The 13004-nt window shown below is 53.6% G+C and overlaps 1 protein-coding gene across 1 annotated transcript in view; it reads left to right on the plus strand.

Moving 5' to 3' along the window:
• The window catches only part of VPS13D (vacuolar protein sorting 13 homolog D), a 497408-nt gene that overhangs the window by 330438 nt on the left and 153966 nt on the right, over positions 1-13004 (plus strand). Inside the window, 1 exon segment of the mRNA XM_075327411.1 lies at positions 1096-1259. Within this exon segment, the coding sequence (XP_075183526.1) occupies positions 1096-1259 (164 nt within the window).

Below are 13004 nucleotides of genomic sequence, written 5' to 3' on the forward strand. Positions count from 1 at the left end.
CACCTAGACATTTTATGTAATGGCTAACTTTTCCAATCTGGGCACCTAGACATTTTATGTAATGGCTAACTTTTCCAATCTGGACACCTAGACATTTTATGTAATGGCTAACTTTTCCAATCTGGGCACCTAGACATTTTATGTAATGGCTAACGTTTCCAATTTGGGCATTATATCAGACTTTGCCTGAGCAGTTCTTGTCATTCTCTATAATACCTAGACATTTTATATAATACCTAGGAAAAGTATAGAACAACGCAGATATTTCATACCTTGCCTGAAAAAGACAGGGATTGTATACATTGCCTAGGTATTCTATAGAATGCTGGGTTTTCAAACATTGCCTGTAACATATCTATTATGTTACCTGGTGTAAATGCCGCCGTTCTCCTGAATCCAATGTAGTTTTTCTTTTGTCCCTGCGCCTCTGTTACTGAGCTATAGATCACTGTTCTCTTTATGCAAATCAAGTCTTTAGGACTCCAGTAGTGGTGACCACGCCCAGTTGACTAGCAAGGCTTGAATCATATAAAGAAGAGAATGGGTCATATCTTTGCAAAGGAGAAGCGCAGGAACAAAAGAAAAACAACGCCGAATTCAGGAAAACAGCGGCATTTATATCTGTTAAAAATAAAAATATACATTTGACAATTGACCAGTAAGAGAACCTGTTATAATGATCTGATTTGACTCTCACTTTAAATCATTCCTTGAAAATTGGGGGGGGGGGGATTCTGCTGCTGGTATTTACTTTATCCATTTACTGCTATTTCAGCCAAATTTGTGCTTCAAAGGGAGTTTCTATTATAGAGACACCTTTTCATATGACAGTCGGTCTTTTAAGACCTGGCAAACCGATGTCCCACTAGGAGCATTTATCAGTGTGATAGGTCGTTGTTTTACACATACTGGCAGTAAATGTTCCATATTTCAGAGATTCCGTAGAAAAGGGCAGAAGTTTTATTTTTAATTTTTTTTTTTGTACACAAAACATTCTCAAGTGTCTAAATTTTCAGTAAATGGACTGATCCGAGGTCATTATTCCAGTTCCCACAAATGAGCATCTAAAACTGACCGGTGTGTTTCTATCATCAGGAGCCGGGTAAGAGGTCGCAGCTTTGGAGAATGACGGGCAGCGGTATGCTCTGCCATGAAGGGTCTTCCCCTCCCCATAATCCTAACAAGCCGTCCACTACACGATCGCACGAGTCCTCCCTGGTGCTGGACATTGCAGGACTTGCAGCTGTGACGGACAACCGGTACAGTATTTTACTATATACACGTCTGATAGACTAGATTGTACATCAGGGATCCCAACCAACAGGAAGAGTGGGGGTCCTCTGAGGCAGTCTCATCATCCGTCTACTAATGGAGTGATTGCCATCCATGTCTATACACAGACGATGTGTCATCACACTGCAATTAATGAATACATGCACTCCAATTTCTCGCTTCATTGGGGGGATACACAGGAAACAATGAGTGTATGCTACTGCCACTAGGAGGCATTGCTGTAAACGTTAAAAACATCCATGTGTATGGTGCTCTTTGTTTCCATTCTATGGGACTAAGGCCTATGAGACATGGCATGAAAATCAGAGCGGGTGGAGTGCGATAAAACATCGCATTCCACTCGGACCAATATTAGGCTATGTACCAGCACCCAAGAGCGATTATTTTCTCAGCCCTAATCGGGCCGAAATAACAATCGTAGCATGCTGCAACTGTAATGCAAACCTGTTTCTTTATCGTTCCTTATGGGAGACCCAAACCATGGGTGTATAGCTACTGCCTCCGGAGGACACACAAAGTACTACACTCAAACGTGTAGCTCCTCCCTCCGGCTATATACACCCCCTGGATGACAATCTACCCAGTTCAATGCTTTGTGTTCAGGAGGTCACACACACTTGCATTCTCTGATATTTTTTCATTTTTATTTTTAAAGATTTGGAAGAAAAGCGGGTCCAGTCTGGACTCCCGGCATGTCCCTTCACGCCCCACTCTGCGGGGTGCTGTTAAGGTTGACTTTAATAAGGCTGGAGCCTTCACATGCCGAGCTCCTTCGCATCCTCTGTCGAGGCTCTGTTTGAAGTGGGAGCCATCACGGTCCTCTCTGCTTGCAGGAGGCCGGCTCCATCTGCAGCCCTGTCTGGTCCCTGCTGGAAGGAGCGTTACCCCCCTCTCCAGGGACATGGCCCTGCGTCTCAAGAGCTAAGTATTGAGACGTTTTTCAGGGGTCCCGGGTACTTTTATTTGGGGGACAGTATGTGTTGTAACTTTACTGTGAATTTCGGCCGGTTCTGGGAGTTTCCTCTGAGAACCGCGCCGAAGGTGCCTGCTGCTCGGCCGCGGTTTGAAATCTAGGCCCCGGCTTCAGTTTGGGCCTAGTTTCGTTTTCGGCTCCCTGCATGTTTTGCATACGGCGCCGCCCACCGCACGGCCAGCAGAGGGGAGGACGCTCCTCTCTGGGGAGATGTGCCCTCCCCTGTATCTCGTCCTGTATCTCTCTGCCCTCCGTTTTTCCCGCTCCTGGGCTTATACACGCCCCCCCTCCTCCTCCCAGCGCCATTTTCTCAGCGTTCTTACACTGGACGGCGCTGGGAGCTGCAGCTATTGCTGTTTTGGGAGAGCTGTCGCTACTTGGAGCTGTGGAATCCGGAGGGCACACAGAGAGTGGTGTGGTAAGCCACAACCTCTGGTTGTGGGCTTTTTATATACACTTTCAGGCATTCTACAGGAGTGTTTTATTGCTGCAGAGCCCCCACCATCAGCAGCATGTCTGTCACCCGGAGCATGGCTGCAAACATGTATGTTTTTTGCACTGCATGTAAGCGCATTCTGCCAGAACCGAGCACATACCCACATTGTGATGCCTGTGCTAATATGGTTGTGTCTCAGCCTGGAGCCTCCTCAGGGGTCCCCTCGGCTGCTCCGGCCCCGGTGGCTGAGCCCCCGGCTTGGGTAGCATCTTTTTCACAAGCTATTTCCCAGTCTTTTGCCGACTCCATGGGGCAGCTGTCCCGGACACTGCTGTCCATGCATCAGCCCCCCTCTCAGCCCCCCTCTCAGGGTGTCTCTGCGGCTCAGAGCTCTGCAGAGCCCTCAGAGCATGTCCTAGGACCCCGTCCCCCTAAACGGAGACGCAGGGACCCTTCTCCTCCCTCGTCCCACGGCTCTGATTCACGTGCCGACGTGCAGGGCGAGGGGGATTCGTTTACTGTGGGCTCAGACGCTACTTCTATGTACCCCATTGATTTGTCTGAGGGTGATGCGGATGTTAGTGACTTGATTGCGTCCATTAACTCCGTTCTGAACCTCAACCCACCAGAGTCAGAGGAACAAACCTCTCTGGTAGAGATTCACCAGTTTACCTCTCCTAAGAAAGCTAAAAGTATGTTTTTTAACCACTCCAGCTTTCAGACCACTGTTAACAAGCCCAGGGCCTGTCCTGACAAACGCTTTCTGAAGCGTAGTTCAGATGACCGTTTCCCTTTTCCACCAGAGGTGGTTAAGGAATGGGCCCAGTCCCCAAAGGTGGACCCTCCGGTGTCCAGAATCTCAGCCCGCACAGTCGTAGCTGTGGCTGATGGCACTTCTCTTAAAAATCCCACTGACCGCCAGGTTGACCTTCTGGCCAAGTCTGTATATGAGGCGGCAGGAGCCTCGTTCTCCCCGTCTTTTGCGGCAGTATGGGCTCTTAAGGCAGTCTCTGCCTCTCTGGCGGAGATGCATTCACTCACCAGGGACTCTATTCCTGAGATGGATGCCTTAACTTCTCAAGCTTCGGCTTTTGCATCCTACGCCATGTCTGCCATCCTGGAAGCTTCTCACCGCACGGCGGTGGCCTCCGCTAACTCCCTCGCGATCCGCAGGATCTTGTGGCTTCGAGAGTGGAAAGCAGACGCTTCCTCTAAGAAGTACCTTGCGAGTCTCCCTTTTGCTGGGTCCCGGCTGTTTGGAGAACAGCTGGATGACATAATTAAGGAAGCTACTGGCGGAAAGAGTACTTCCTTGCCGCAAACTAAGGCCAGGAAACCGGTCCAGAGCAGGAACCAATCGAATTTTCGTTCCTTTCGTTCCTCTAACTGGTCAGCCTCTAAGCCCTCGACCTCGTCCACTACCGCAGCCAAGGATCGTAAACCCAACTGGCGCGCAAAGCCGCGTCCTCAAAAGGCCGGAGGAGCCGCTGCCACTAAGGCAGCCTCCTCTTGACTATCTGGCTACGCCAGCAACGTCCTTGGTCGGTGGCAGGCTCTCCCACTTTGGCGACGTGTGGTTTCAACACGTCTCCGATCAGTGGGTGCGGGATATCATCTCCCACGGCTACAGGATAGAATTTTCCTCCAGCCCGCCAAACAGATTTTTTCTGTCCGCCCCCCCCTGCTCCAAAGCCGCCGCCTTCTCTCAGGCCGTGGCATCCCTGCAGGCCAACGGTGTAATTGTTCCGGTTCCCGCCCGGGAACGGTTCAGCGGTTTCTACTCAAACCTCTTTCTAGTCCCCAAAAAGGACGGTTCCTTCCGGCCCATCCTGGATCTCAAGCTTCTCAACAAGCACGTTCAGGTGCGGCACTTTCGCATGGAATCTCTGAGATCGGTCATTGCCTCAATGACCCAAGGAGATTTTCTGGCATCCATCGACATCAGAGATGCCTATCTGCATGTTCCTATTGTGGTTTCGCACCAGCGTTGGCTACGCTTTGCAATCGGAGAGGAACATTTCCAATTCGTGGCTCTCCCCTTCGGCCTAGCCACGGCCCCTCGAGTATTCACCAAGGTCATGGCAGCAGTGGTTGCGGTCCTGCACCTCCAGGGGTTGGCAGTGATTCCTTACCTGGACGACCTTCTAGTCAAGGCCTCATCCAGTGCAGACTGCCAGCGGAGTGTCTCGCTCACTCTCGCCACTCTAGTCCAGTTCGGGTGGCTTGTCAATTTGCCCAAGTCCACTCTGATTCCAACCCAGAAACTCGAGTACCTAGGGATGCAATTCGAGACTCTGCCGGCACTTGTGAAGCTGCCCTTAGTCAAACAGCAGTCTCTTCGTCTGGCGGTACGCTCTCTGCTGAGGCACCGCCGTCATTCCATCAGACACCTCATGCGGGTGCTGGGTCAGATGGTGGCGTCAATGGAAGCGGTTCCCTTTGCCCAGTTCCATCTGCGTCCCCTGCAGCTGGACATCCTCCGCTGTTGGGACAAGCGGATCTCTTCCTTGCACAGGCTGGTGGCTCTGTCGCCACAAACCAGGAGCTCTCTTCAGTGGTGGCTTCGGCCCCTCTCTCTGTCACAGGGACGCTCCTTCCTGACTCCGTCCTGGGTAATCCTCACCACGGATGCCAGTCTCTCCGGTTGGGGAGCAGTATTTCTCCATCACCGAGCACAGGGCACTTGGACTCCGTCCGAATCAGCCCTCTCAATCAATGTGCTGGAGATCAGAGCCGTGTTTCTAGCTCTCCTAGCCTTTCACCACCTGTTGGTGGGCAAGCACATCCGAGTCCAGTCAGACAACGCGACAGCGGTTGCCTACATCAATCACCAGGGCGGGACTCACAGCCATCTGGCGATGTTGGAGGTTCAACGAATCCTCCAGTGGACGGAGGACTCGAAGTCCACCATATCTGCAGTCCACATCCCAGGCGTAGAAAACTGGGAGGCCGATTATCTCAGCCGTCAAACCGTAGACGGCGGCGAGTGGGCCCTGCATCCGTCAGTGTTCAAATCACTCTGCCGCAAGTGGGGCACTCCAGAGGTAGATCTAATGGCATCCCGGCACAACAACAAGGTTCCGGTTTACGTGGCTCGCTCCCACGATCCTCAAGCCTTCGCAGCAGACGCACTGGTTCAAGATTGGTCTCAGTTCCGTCTGGCCTATGTGTTTCCCCCTCTAGCGCTCTTGCCCAGGGTTCTGCGCAAGATCAGAATGGAGGGCCGTCGAGTCATGCTCATTGCTCCGGACTGGCCCAGGCGACCGTGGTACCCAGACCTGCTCCGTCTGTCCGTAGAGGTGCCGTGGCGTCTCCCGGACCGCCCAGACCTTCTCTCTCAAGGTCCGTTCTTCCGCCAGAATTCTGCGGCTCTCAGATTGACGGCGTGGCTCTTGAGTCCTGGATCCTGACGGCTTCAGGCATTCCCTCTGAGGTCATCTCCACCATGACTCAGGCTCGGAAGTCTTCCTCGGCCAAGATTTACCACAGGACTTGGAAAATTTTCCTGTCCTGGTGTCGTTCGTCCGGCCATGCTCCTTGGCCGTTCTCCTTGCCGACCATCCTGTCTTTTCTTCAGTCCGGTCTACAGCTAGGACTGTCCCTCAATTCCCTCAAGGGACAGGTGTCGGCTCTGTCGGTATTGTTCCAGCGGCGTATCGCCCGACTGGCTCAGGTGCGCACCTTCATGCAGGGCGCATCTCACATCATTCCTCCTTACCGGCGGCCCTTGGATCCCTGGGACCTTAATCTGGTCCTCACGGCCTTACAGAAACCCCCCTTTGAGCCTCTCAGGGAAGTTCCCTTGTCTAGACTTTCACAGAAAGTTGTTTTTCTAGTAGCCATAACTTCTCTCAGGAGAGTTTCGGATTTGGCTGCGCTCTCTTCAGAATCCCCCTTTTTGGTGTTTCACCAAGACAAGGTGGTTCTTCGTCCGACTCCGGACTTTCTCCCTAAGGTGGTGTCTCCTTTCCACCTTAACCAGGACATTTCATTGCCTTCTCTTTGTCCGGCCCCGGTGCATCGCTTTGAGAAGGCGTTGCACTCCTTAGATTTGGTGCGGGCGCTCCGAATCTATGTGTCACGCACCGCTGTTTTTAGGCGGTGCACATCTCTTTTTGTGCTAACCACTGGTCAGCGCAAGGGTCTCGCTGCTTCTAAACCGACTCTAGCTCGTTGGATCAGGTCGGCTATCTCCGATGCCTACCAGTGTTCTCAGGTGCCTCCCCCGCCGGGGATTAAGGCGCACTCGACCAGAGCTGTCGGTGCCTCCTGGGCTTTCAGGCACCAGGCTACGGCTCAGCAGGTTTGTCAGGCTGCCACATGGTCCAGTCTGCACACTTTTTCGAAGCACTACCAGGTGCATGCTCATGCTTCGGCAGATGCGAGCTTGGGCAGACGCATTCTTCAGGCGGCTGTCGCACATTTGTGAAGTTAGGTTTTGCCTACTTCTCAGTTTGGTTTATTTCCCGCCCATGGACTGCTTTGGAACGTCCCATGGTTTAGGTCTCCCATAAGGAACGATAAAGAAAAAGAGAATTTTGTTTACTTACCGTAAATTCTTTTTCTTATAGTTCCGACATGGGAGACCCAGCACCCTCCCTGTTGCCTGTTGGCAGTTTTTTGTTCCATGTGTTTCACCGGCTGTTGTTAGTAGACAGAGTTCTGGTCTTTCCGAGTTTTACTCTTTCTCTACTTATGGGTGGATGTCCTCCTTCAGCTTTTGCACTGAACTGGGTAGATTGTCATCCAGGGGGTGTATATAGCCGGAGGGAGGAGCTACACGTTTGAGTGTAGTACTTTGTGTGTCCTCCGGAGGCAGTAGCTATACACCCATGGTTTGGGTCTCCCATGTCGGAACTATAAGAAAAAGAATTTACGGTAAGTAAACAAAATTCTCTTTTTTCTCTCGCAGTCATTCAAGTCTATGGGGCGAGAGAAAAATTGCACTGCACTCGCGGTACATCGGTGTACCGCAAGTGCAGGGCGAGAATGGCAATAGCCGACTACGGAGGCGAGAGGGAGATAAATCCCTCCCGCCCCTCCTCAGCGCCGGCCCGCCCCTCCTCAGCGCCGCCCCGCCCCTCCTCAGCGCCGGCCCGGCTCCACTCGTACGATCGGACCTCAGTTGCAGGGACACTCACATGACACTCGGCTCTGCTGTGCTGCCAGCTTGAGCCGATTGTTATGCGAGGGGATCGCAGTAATCCACGTGTCTCGCCGGCCTAATAGAAGGAGCCAAGAAAGCTTAAAGGGTTTGTACCACGTTAATAAGTAGTCCCTTATCAATAGGATAAGAGAGAACTTCTAGATTGCTGGTCATCTGACCATTCGGTTCTGCAACAATCCCAAGAAAATAACTGTGAAGAGCCCCATCTGACTGTAGCGGAGTCCTTGTAGCATTATATACCCATGGCACTTCCATTATGTCTGGTTTGATATTGCAGAATAACATACTGGCAAGGCCAGAAAGGGTTTTCTTTGTCGCTCCATTGGGAGACCCAGACAATTGGGTGTATAGCTTCTGCCTCCGGAGGCCACACAAAGTATTACACTTTAAAAAGTGTAACCCCTCCCCTCTGCCTATACACCCTCCCGTGGATCACGGGCTCCTCAGTTTTATGCTTTGTGTGGAAGGAGGCACACATCCACTCATGCATTCTCAACTTAGTTATGTCGGTTGGAAGAAAAGAGGGCCCCCACGGGGCCCCCGGCATGTTCCCTTCTCACCCCACTACGTCGGCGGTGTTGTTAAGGTTGAAGTACCCATTGCGGGTACAGAGGCTGGAGCCACATGCCGTCTCCTTCACCATCCCTTAAGCGGCTCTGGGAGAAGTGGGATCCTAAGCGGTCATCCATTTACTGGGACCGTGCTCCTTCCGCAGCCCCTGTGGGAACCTGCCGGACCGGAGCCTCTTCAACCTCAGGGACCGGGCCCTGCAACTCAAAGGTACTCTGTGTCCCCATTGGGGACTATGCAGGGAGCGCACCTTCTTCCCGGAAGCCGCGGCGGCTGCTGAATTCAGGAGGCCGGTGGACTTCCGCGCCGACCATGCCTGCTTGTCGGGCGCGGTCTCAAATTTAGTCCCTGGCTTCATCGCGGCCTAGTCGCAAAAATCCCGCCCCCGGGCCTGCCTGTCAAGGGTAAGGGCGGGATTACCGACCTGACGTCGGATGTGAGGGCTGGAGCATCCTGCATGTTTCCTCCCCCCTCACTGATCACTGTGGGGACCCCAGATTCCCGCACTTTCCTGGCGCCGCCCACGGCTCCACTCCTCCCCTGAGAGCTCCGGCAGCCATTTTTTGGCATTCTGCCAGTGGAGGATTCTCAGTGAACAGCTCCGGGGGATCCAAGGCAGGGAATCTGGAGGACACACTCCGCTCGTTAGCGGTCGGTAAGCCACACCGGTCACCCGGTGCTGGTCCCCCTAGGGTGCCGGATTAGATACGTATATATCTATATCTATCTGTTCGGTGGGCTATATACCCCTTTCCCATATACCCTCAGTGATCACTCTCCTAGGAGACAACAGCATGTCGTCCACAAGGAGCAAGTCTGCTAAGGCACAGGGTTTTTTTGCGGCCTGTACCTCTTGTGGGGCTATGTTACCTGCGGGTTCCACCTACCCTCACTGTGAGCAATGCTCGACCCCTGTTTCGCTTGCTCAGCCAGAGCCTCGGACACTGGTGGGCCCCTCGGCTCATGTAGACCCCCCTGTTCCCCCTGACCAGGCTGCAGGGACAGAGTTCGCCTCTTTTGCTGAGAAACTCTCTGAGTCACTTTCTCAATCCATTGCACAGTCTATGGACAAATGGTCTTCTAAGCTGCTAGAGGCATTGCAGTCCAGACCGGACCTTTCACAGGCCCCGGGCCCTGTGGGCTCGTCTCCTCCAGGCCCCTCTCGATCCGCGCCGCAGCGCTTATAGGTTGGCCCCTCGGTCTCAGGCGGAAGACTCCTGCCCGGACCGTAGTCCTAGACCGGCTAAGCGGGCTCGCTGGGACTCTTCCCCGACTTCCTCTCGCTGCTCGGGATCCCAGCTTGGGGACTCTCTGGAGGACGAGGCGGACGTCGCAGCTCAGGGCTCTGACCCTGACGTCGCCCTTAACCTTGATACACCTGAGGGGGACGCCTTAGTAAATGATCTTATCTCGTCCATCAACCAGGTGTTAGATCTCTCTCCCCCGCCTCCTCCTGTAGAGGAGTCGGCGTCTCAGCAGGAGAAACACCAGTTTCGGTTCCCCAAACGTACACGCAATACGTTTTTTGATCACTCTAACTTCAAGGACGCTGTCCAGAAGCCCAGAGCGGTCCCGGACAAGCGCTTTACGAAGCGCCTCACTGACACGCGTTACCCCTTCCCATCTGAAGTCGTTAAGGGTTGGGCTCACTGTCCCAAGGTGGATCCTCCAGTCTCAAGATTGGCGGCTAGATCCGTGGTGTCGGTTGCAGATGGCTCATCACTAAAGGATGCCACTGACAGACAGATTGAGCTCCTGGTGAAGTCCATCTATGAGGCCACAGGCGCGTCTTTTGCCCCGGCCTTTGCAGCCGTGTGGGCACTCCAAGCTATCTCAGCTTGTCTGACTGAGATTAATGCTGTCACACGTAATTCTGCTCCGCAAGTTGCGTCTTTGACCTCTCAGGCGTCAGCCTTTTCATCCTACGCCATGAACGCCGTCCTGGACTCTGCTAGCTGTACAGCTGTAGCATCCGCTAACTCTGTGGCAGTCCGCAGGGCCATGTGGCTGCGCGAATGGAAGGCAGATTCGGCTTCCAAGAGGTTCTTAACCGGTTTGCCGTTTTCTGGCGACCGTTTGTTTGGCGAACGATTGGATGAGATTATTAAGGAATCCAAGGGAAAGGATTCCTCCTTACCCCAGGCCAAACCTAAGAGACCTCAACAGAGAAAGGTTCAATCGAGATTTCGGTCCTTTCGTCCCTCCGCCAAGTCCCAATCCTCTTCGTCCAACAGGCCAGAGAAGGGCCAGAGGAACTCCTATGCGTGGCGATCCAAGTCTCGCCCACAAAAGGCCGCAGGAGGCACTGCCTCCAAGACGGCTTCCTCATGACTCTCGGCCTCCCCTGACCGCATCCTCGGTCGGTGGCAGGCTCTCCCGCTTTGTCGACGCCTGGTGGCCACATGTTCAAGACCGATGGGTGAGAGACATTCTGTCTCATGGTTACAGGATAGAGTTCAGTTCTCGTCCTGCGGCTCGCTTCTTCAGAACCTCTCCGCCCCCCGCTCAGGCCGACGCACTTTTTCAGGCAGTAGCCGCTCTAAAGATGGAAGGAGTTGTGATCCCCGTTCCCCTTCAGGAACGTGGTCGCGGATTTTACTCCAACTTGTTCGTGGTGCCAAAAAAGGACGGGTCATTCCGTCCCGTTCTGGACCTCAAGCTACTCAACAGACATGTGAGAACCAGACGGTTCCGGATGGAATCTCTCCGCTTGGTCATCGCCTCAATGTCACAAGGAGACTTCCTAGCATCGATCGACATCAAGGATGCTTATCTCCATGTACCGATCGCACCCGAGTATCAACGTTTCCTGCGTTTCGCCATCGGGGACGAACACCTCCAGTTCGTGGCATTGCTTTTCGGCTTGGCGACAGCTCCACGGGTTTTCACCAAAGTCATGGCATCCGTTGTGGCGGTCCTGCATTCTCAGGGCCACTCAGTGATTCCCTACTTGGACGATCTCCTAGTCAGGGCCCCGTCTCGGGTGGCGTGTCAACAAAGTCTATCTGTCGCTCTGGCGAGTCTCCAGCGGTTCGGGTGGATCATCAACTTCCTGAAATCCAAGTTGACACCGACCCAATCACTGACGTACCTTGGGATGGAGTTTCATACCCAGCAAGCGTTAGTCAAGCTTCCGAGCGACAAACAGCTTTCTCTGCAGGCAGGGGTGCAATCCCTTCTTCGGAGTCAGTCACACCCTTTAAGGCGCCTCATGCACTTCCTGGGGAAGATGGTGGCAGCTATAGAGGCAGTTTCGTTCGCGCAATTCCATCTTCGGCCACTCCAATGGAACATTCTCCGCAAATGGGACAGGAGTTCGGCTTCCCTCGACAGGAACGTCTCTCTTTCCCTTGCAACCAAGACGTCATTTCAGTGGTGGCTCCTTCCCAACTCTGTCGCAGGGAAAATCCTTCCTACCCCCAACCTGGGCTGTGGTCACCACGGACGCGAGCCTGTCAGGGTGGGGAGCGGTTTTTCTCCACCACAGGGCTCAGGGAACCTGGACTCCAATAGAGTCATCCCTTCAGATCAATATTCTGGAGATAAGGGCAGTGTATCTAGCCCTTTTGGCTTTTCATCGGTGGCTGGAGGGCAGGCAGATCCGTATCCAGTCGGACAACGCCACTGCCGTCGCATACATCAACCACCAAGGCGGCACTCGCAGTCGTCAAGCCTTCCAGGAAGTCCGACGGATTCTGCAGTGGGTGGAAGCCACAGCTTCCACCATCTCCGCAGTTCACATCCCGGGCGTGGAAAACTGGGAAGCATATTTTCTCAGTCGTCAGGGCATGGACGCGGGGGAATGGTCTCTGCACCCAGAAGTGTTTCGAGAGATCTGTCGCCGCTGGGGAACGCCGGACGTCGATCTCATGGCGTCACGGCACAACAACAAAGTCCCGGCATTCATGGCACGGTCTCAGGATCACAGAGCTCTGGCGGCGGACGCGTTAGTTCAGGATTGGTTGCAGTTTCGACTGCCTTATGTGTTTCCTCCTCTGGCGATGCTGCCCAGAGTGTTACGCAAGATCAGGTCCGACTGCCGTCGCGCCATTCTCGTAGCTCCAGACTGGCTGAGGCGGTCGTGGTACCCGGATCTGTGGCATCTCACGGTGGGTCAACCGTGGGCGCTTCCAGAACGCCCAGACTTGCTGTCACAAGGCCCGTTTTTCCATCTGAATTCTGTGGCCCTCAACCTGACTGTGTGGCCATTGAGTCCTGGCTCCTAGCGTCTTCAGGGTTATCTCAGGATGTCATTGCCACCATGAGACAGGCCAGGAAGCCTACGTCCGCCAAGATCTATTATAGGTCTTGGCAAATCTTCCTATCCTGGTGCGCTAATAACGGTTTTACTCCATGGCCGTTTGCCTTACCCACTTTTCTTTCATTCCTTCAATCCGAAGTGGACAAGGGTTTGTCACTTGGGTCTCTCAAGGGCCAAGTATCTGCGCGCTCCGTGTTTTTTCAAAAGCGCCTAGCCAGGCTTCCGCAGGTCCGCACGTTCCTGCAGGGAGTTTGCCACATAGTCCCACCTTAAATGCCTCCGCTGGAACCCTGGGATCTTAACA

This window comes from Anomaloglossus baeobatrachus, chromosome 11, assembly GCF_048569485.1.
Source record: "Anomaloglossus baeobatrachus isolate aAnoBae1 chromosome 11, aAnoBae1.hap1, whole genome shotgun sequence".
Lineage (NCBI taxonomy): Eukaryota > Metazoa > Chordata > Amphibia > Anura > Aromobatidae > Anomaloglossus > Anomaloglossus baeobatrachus.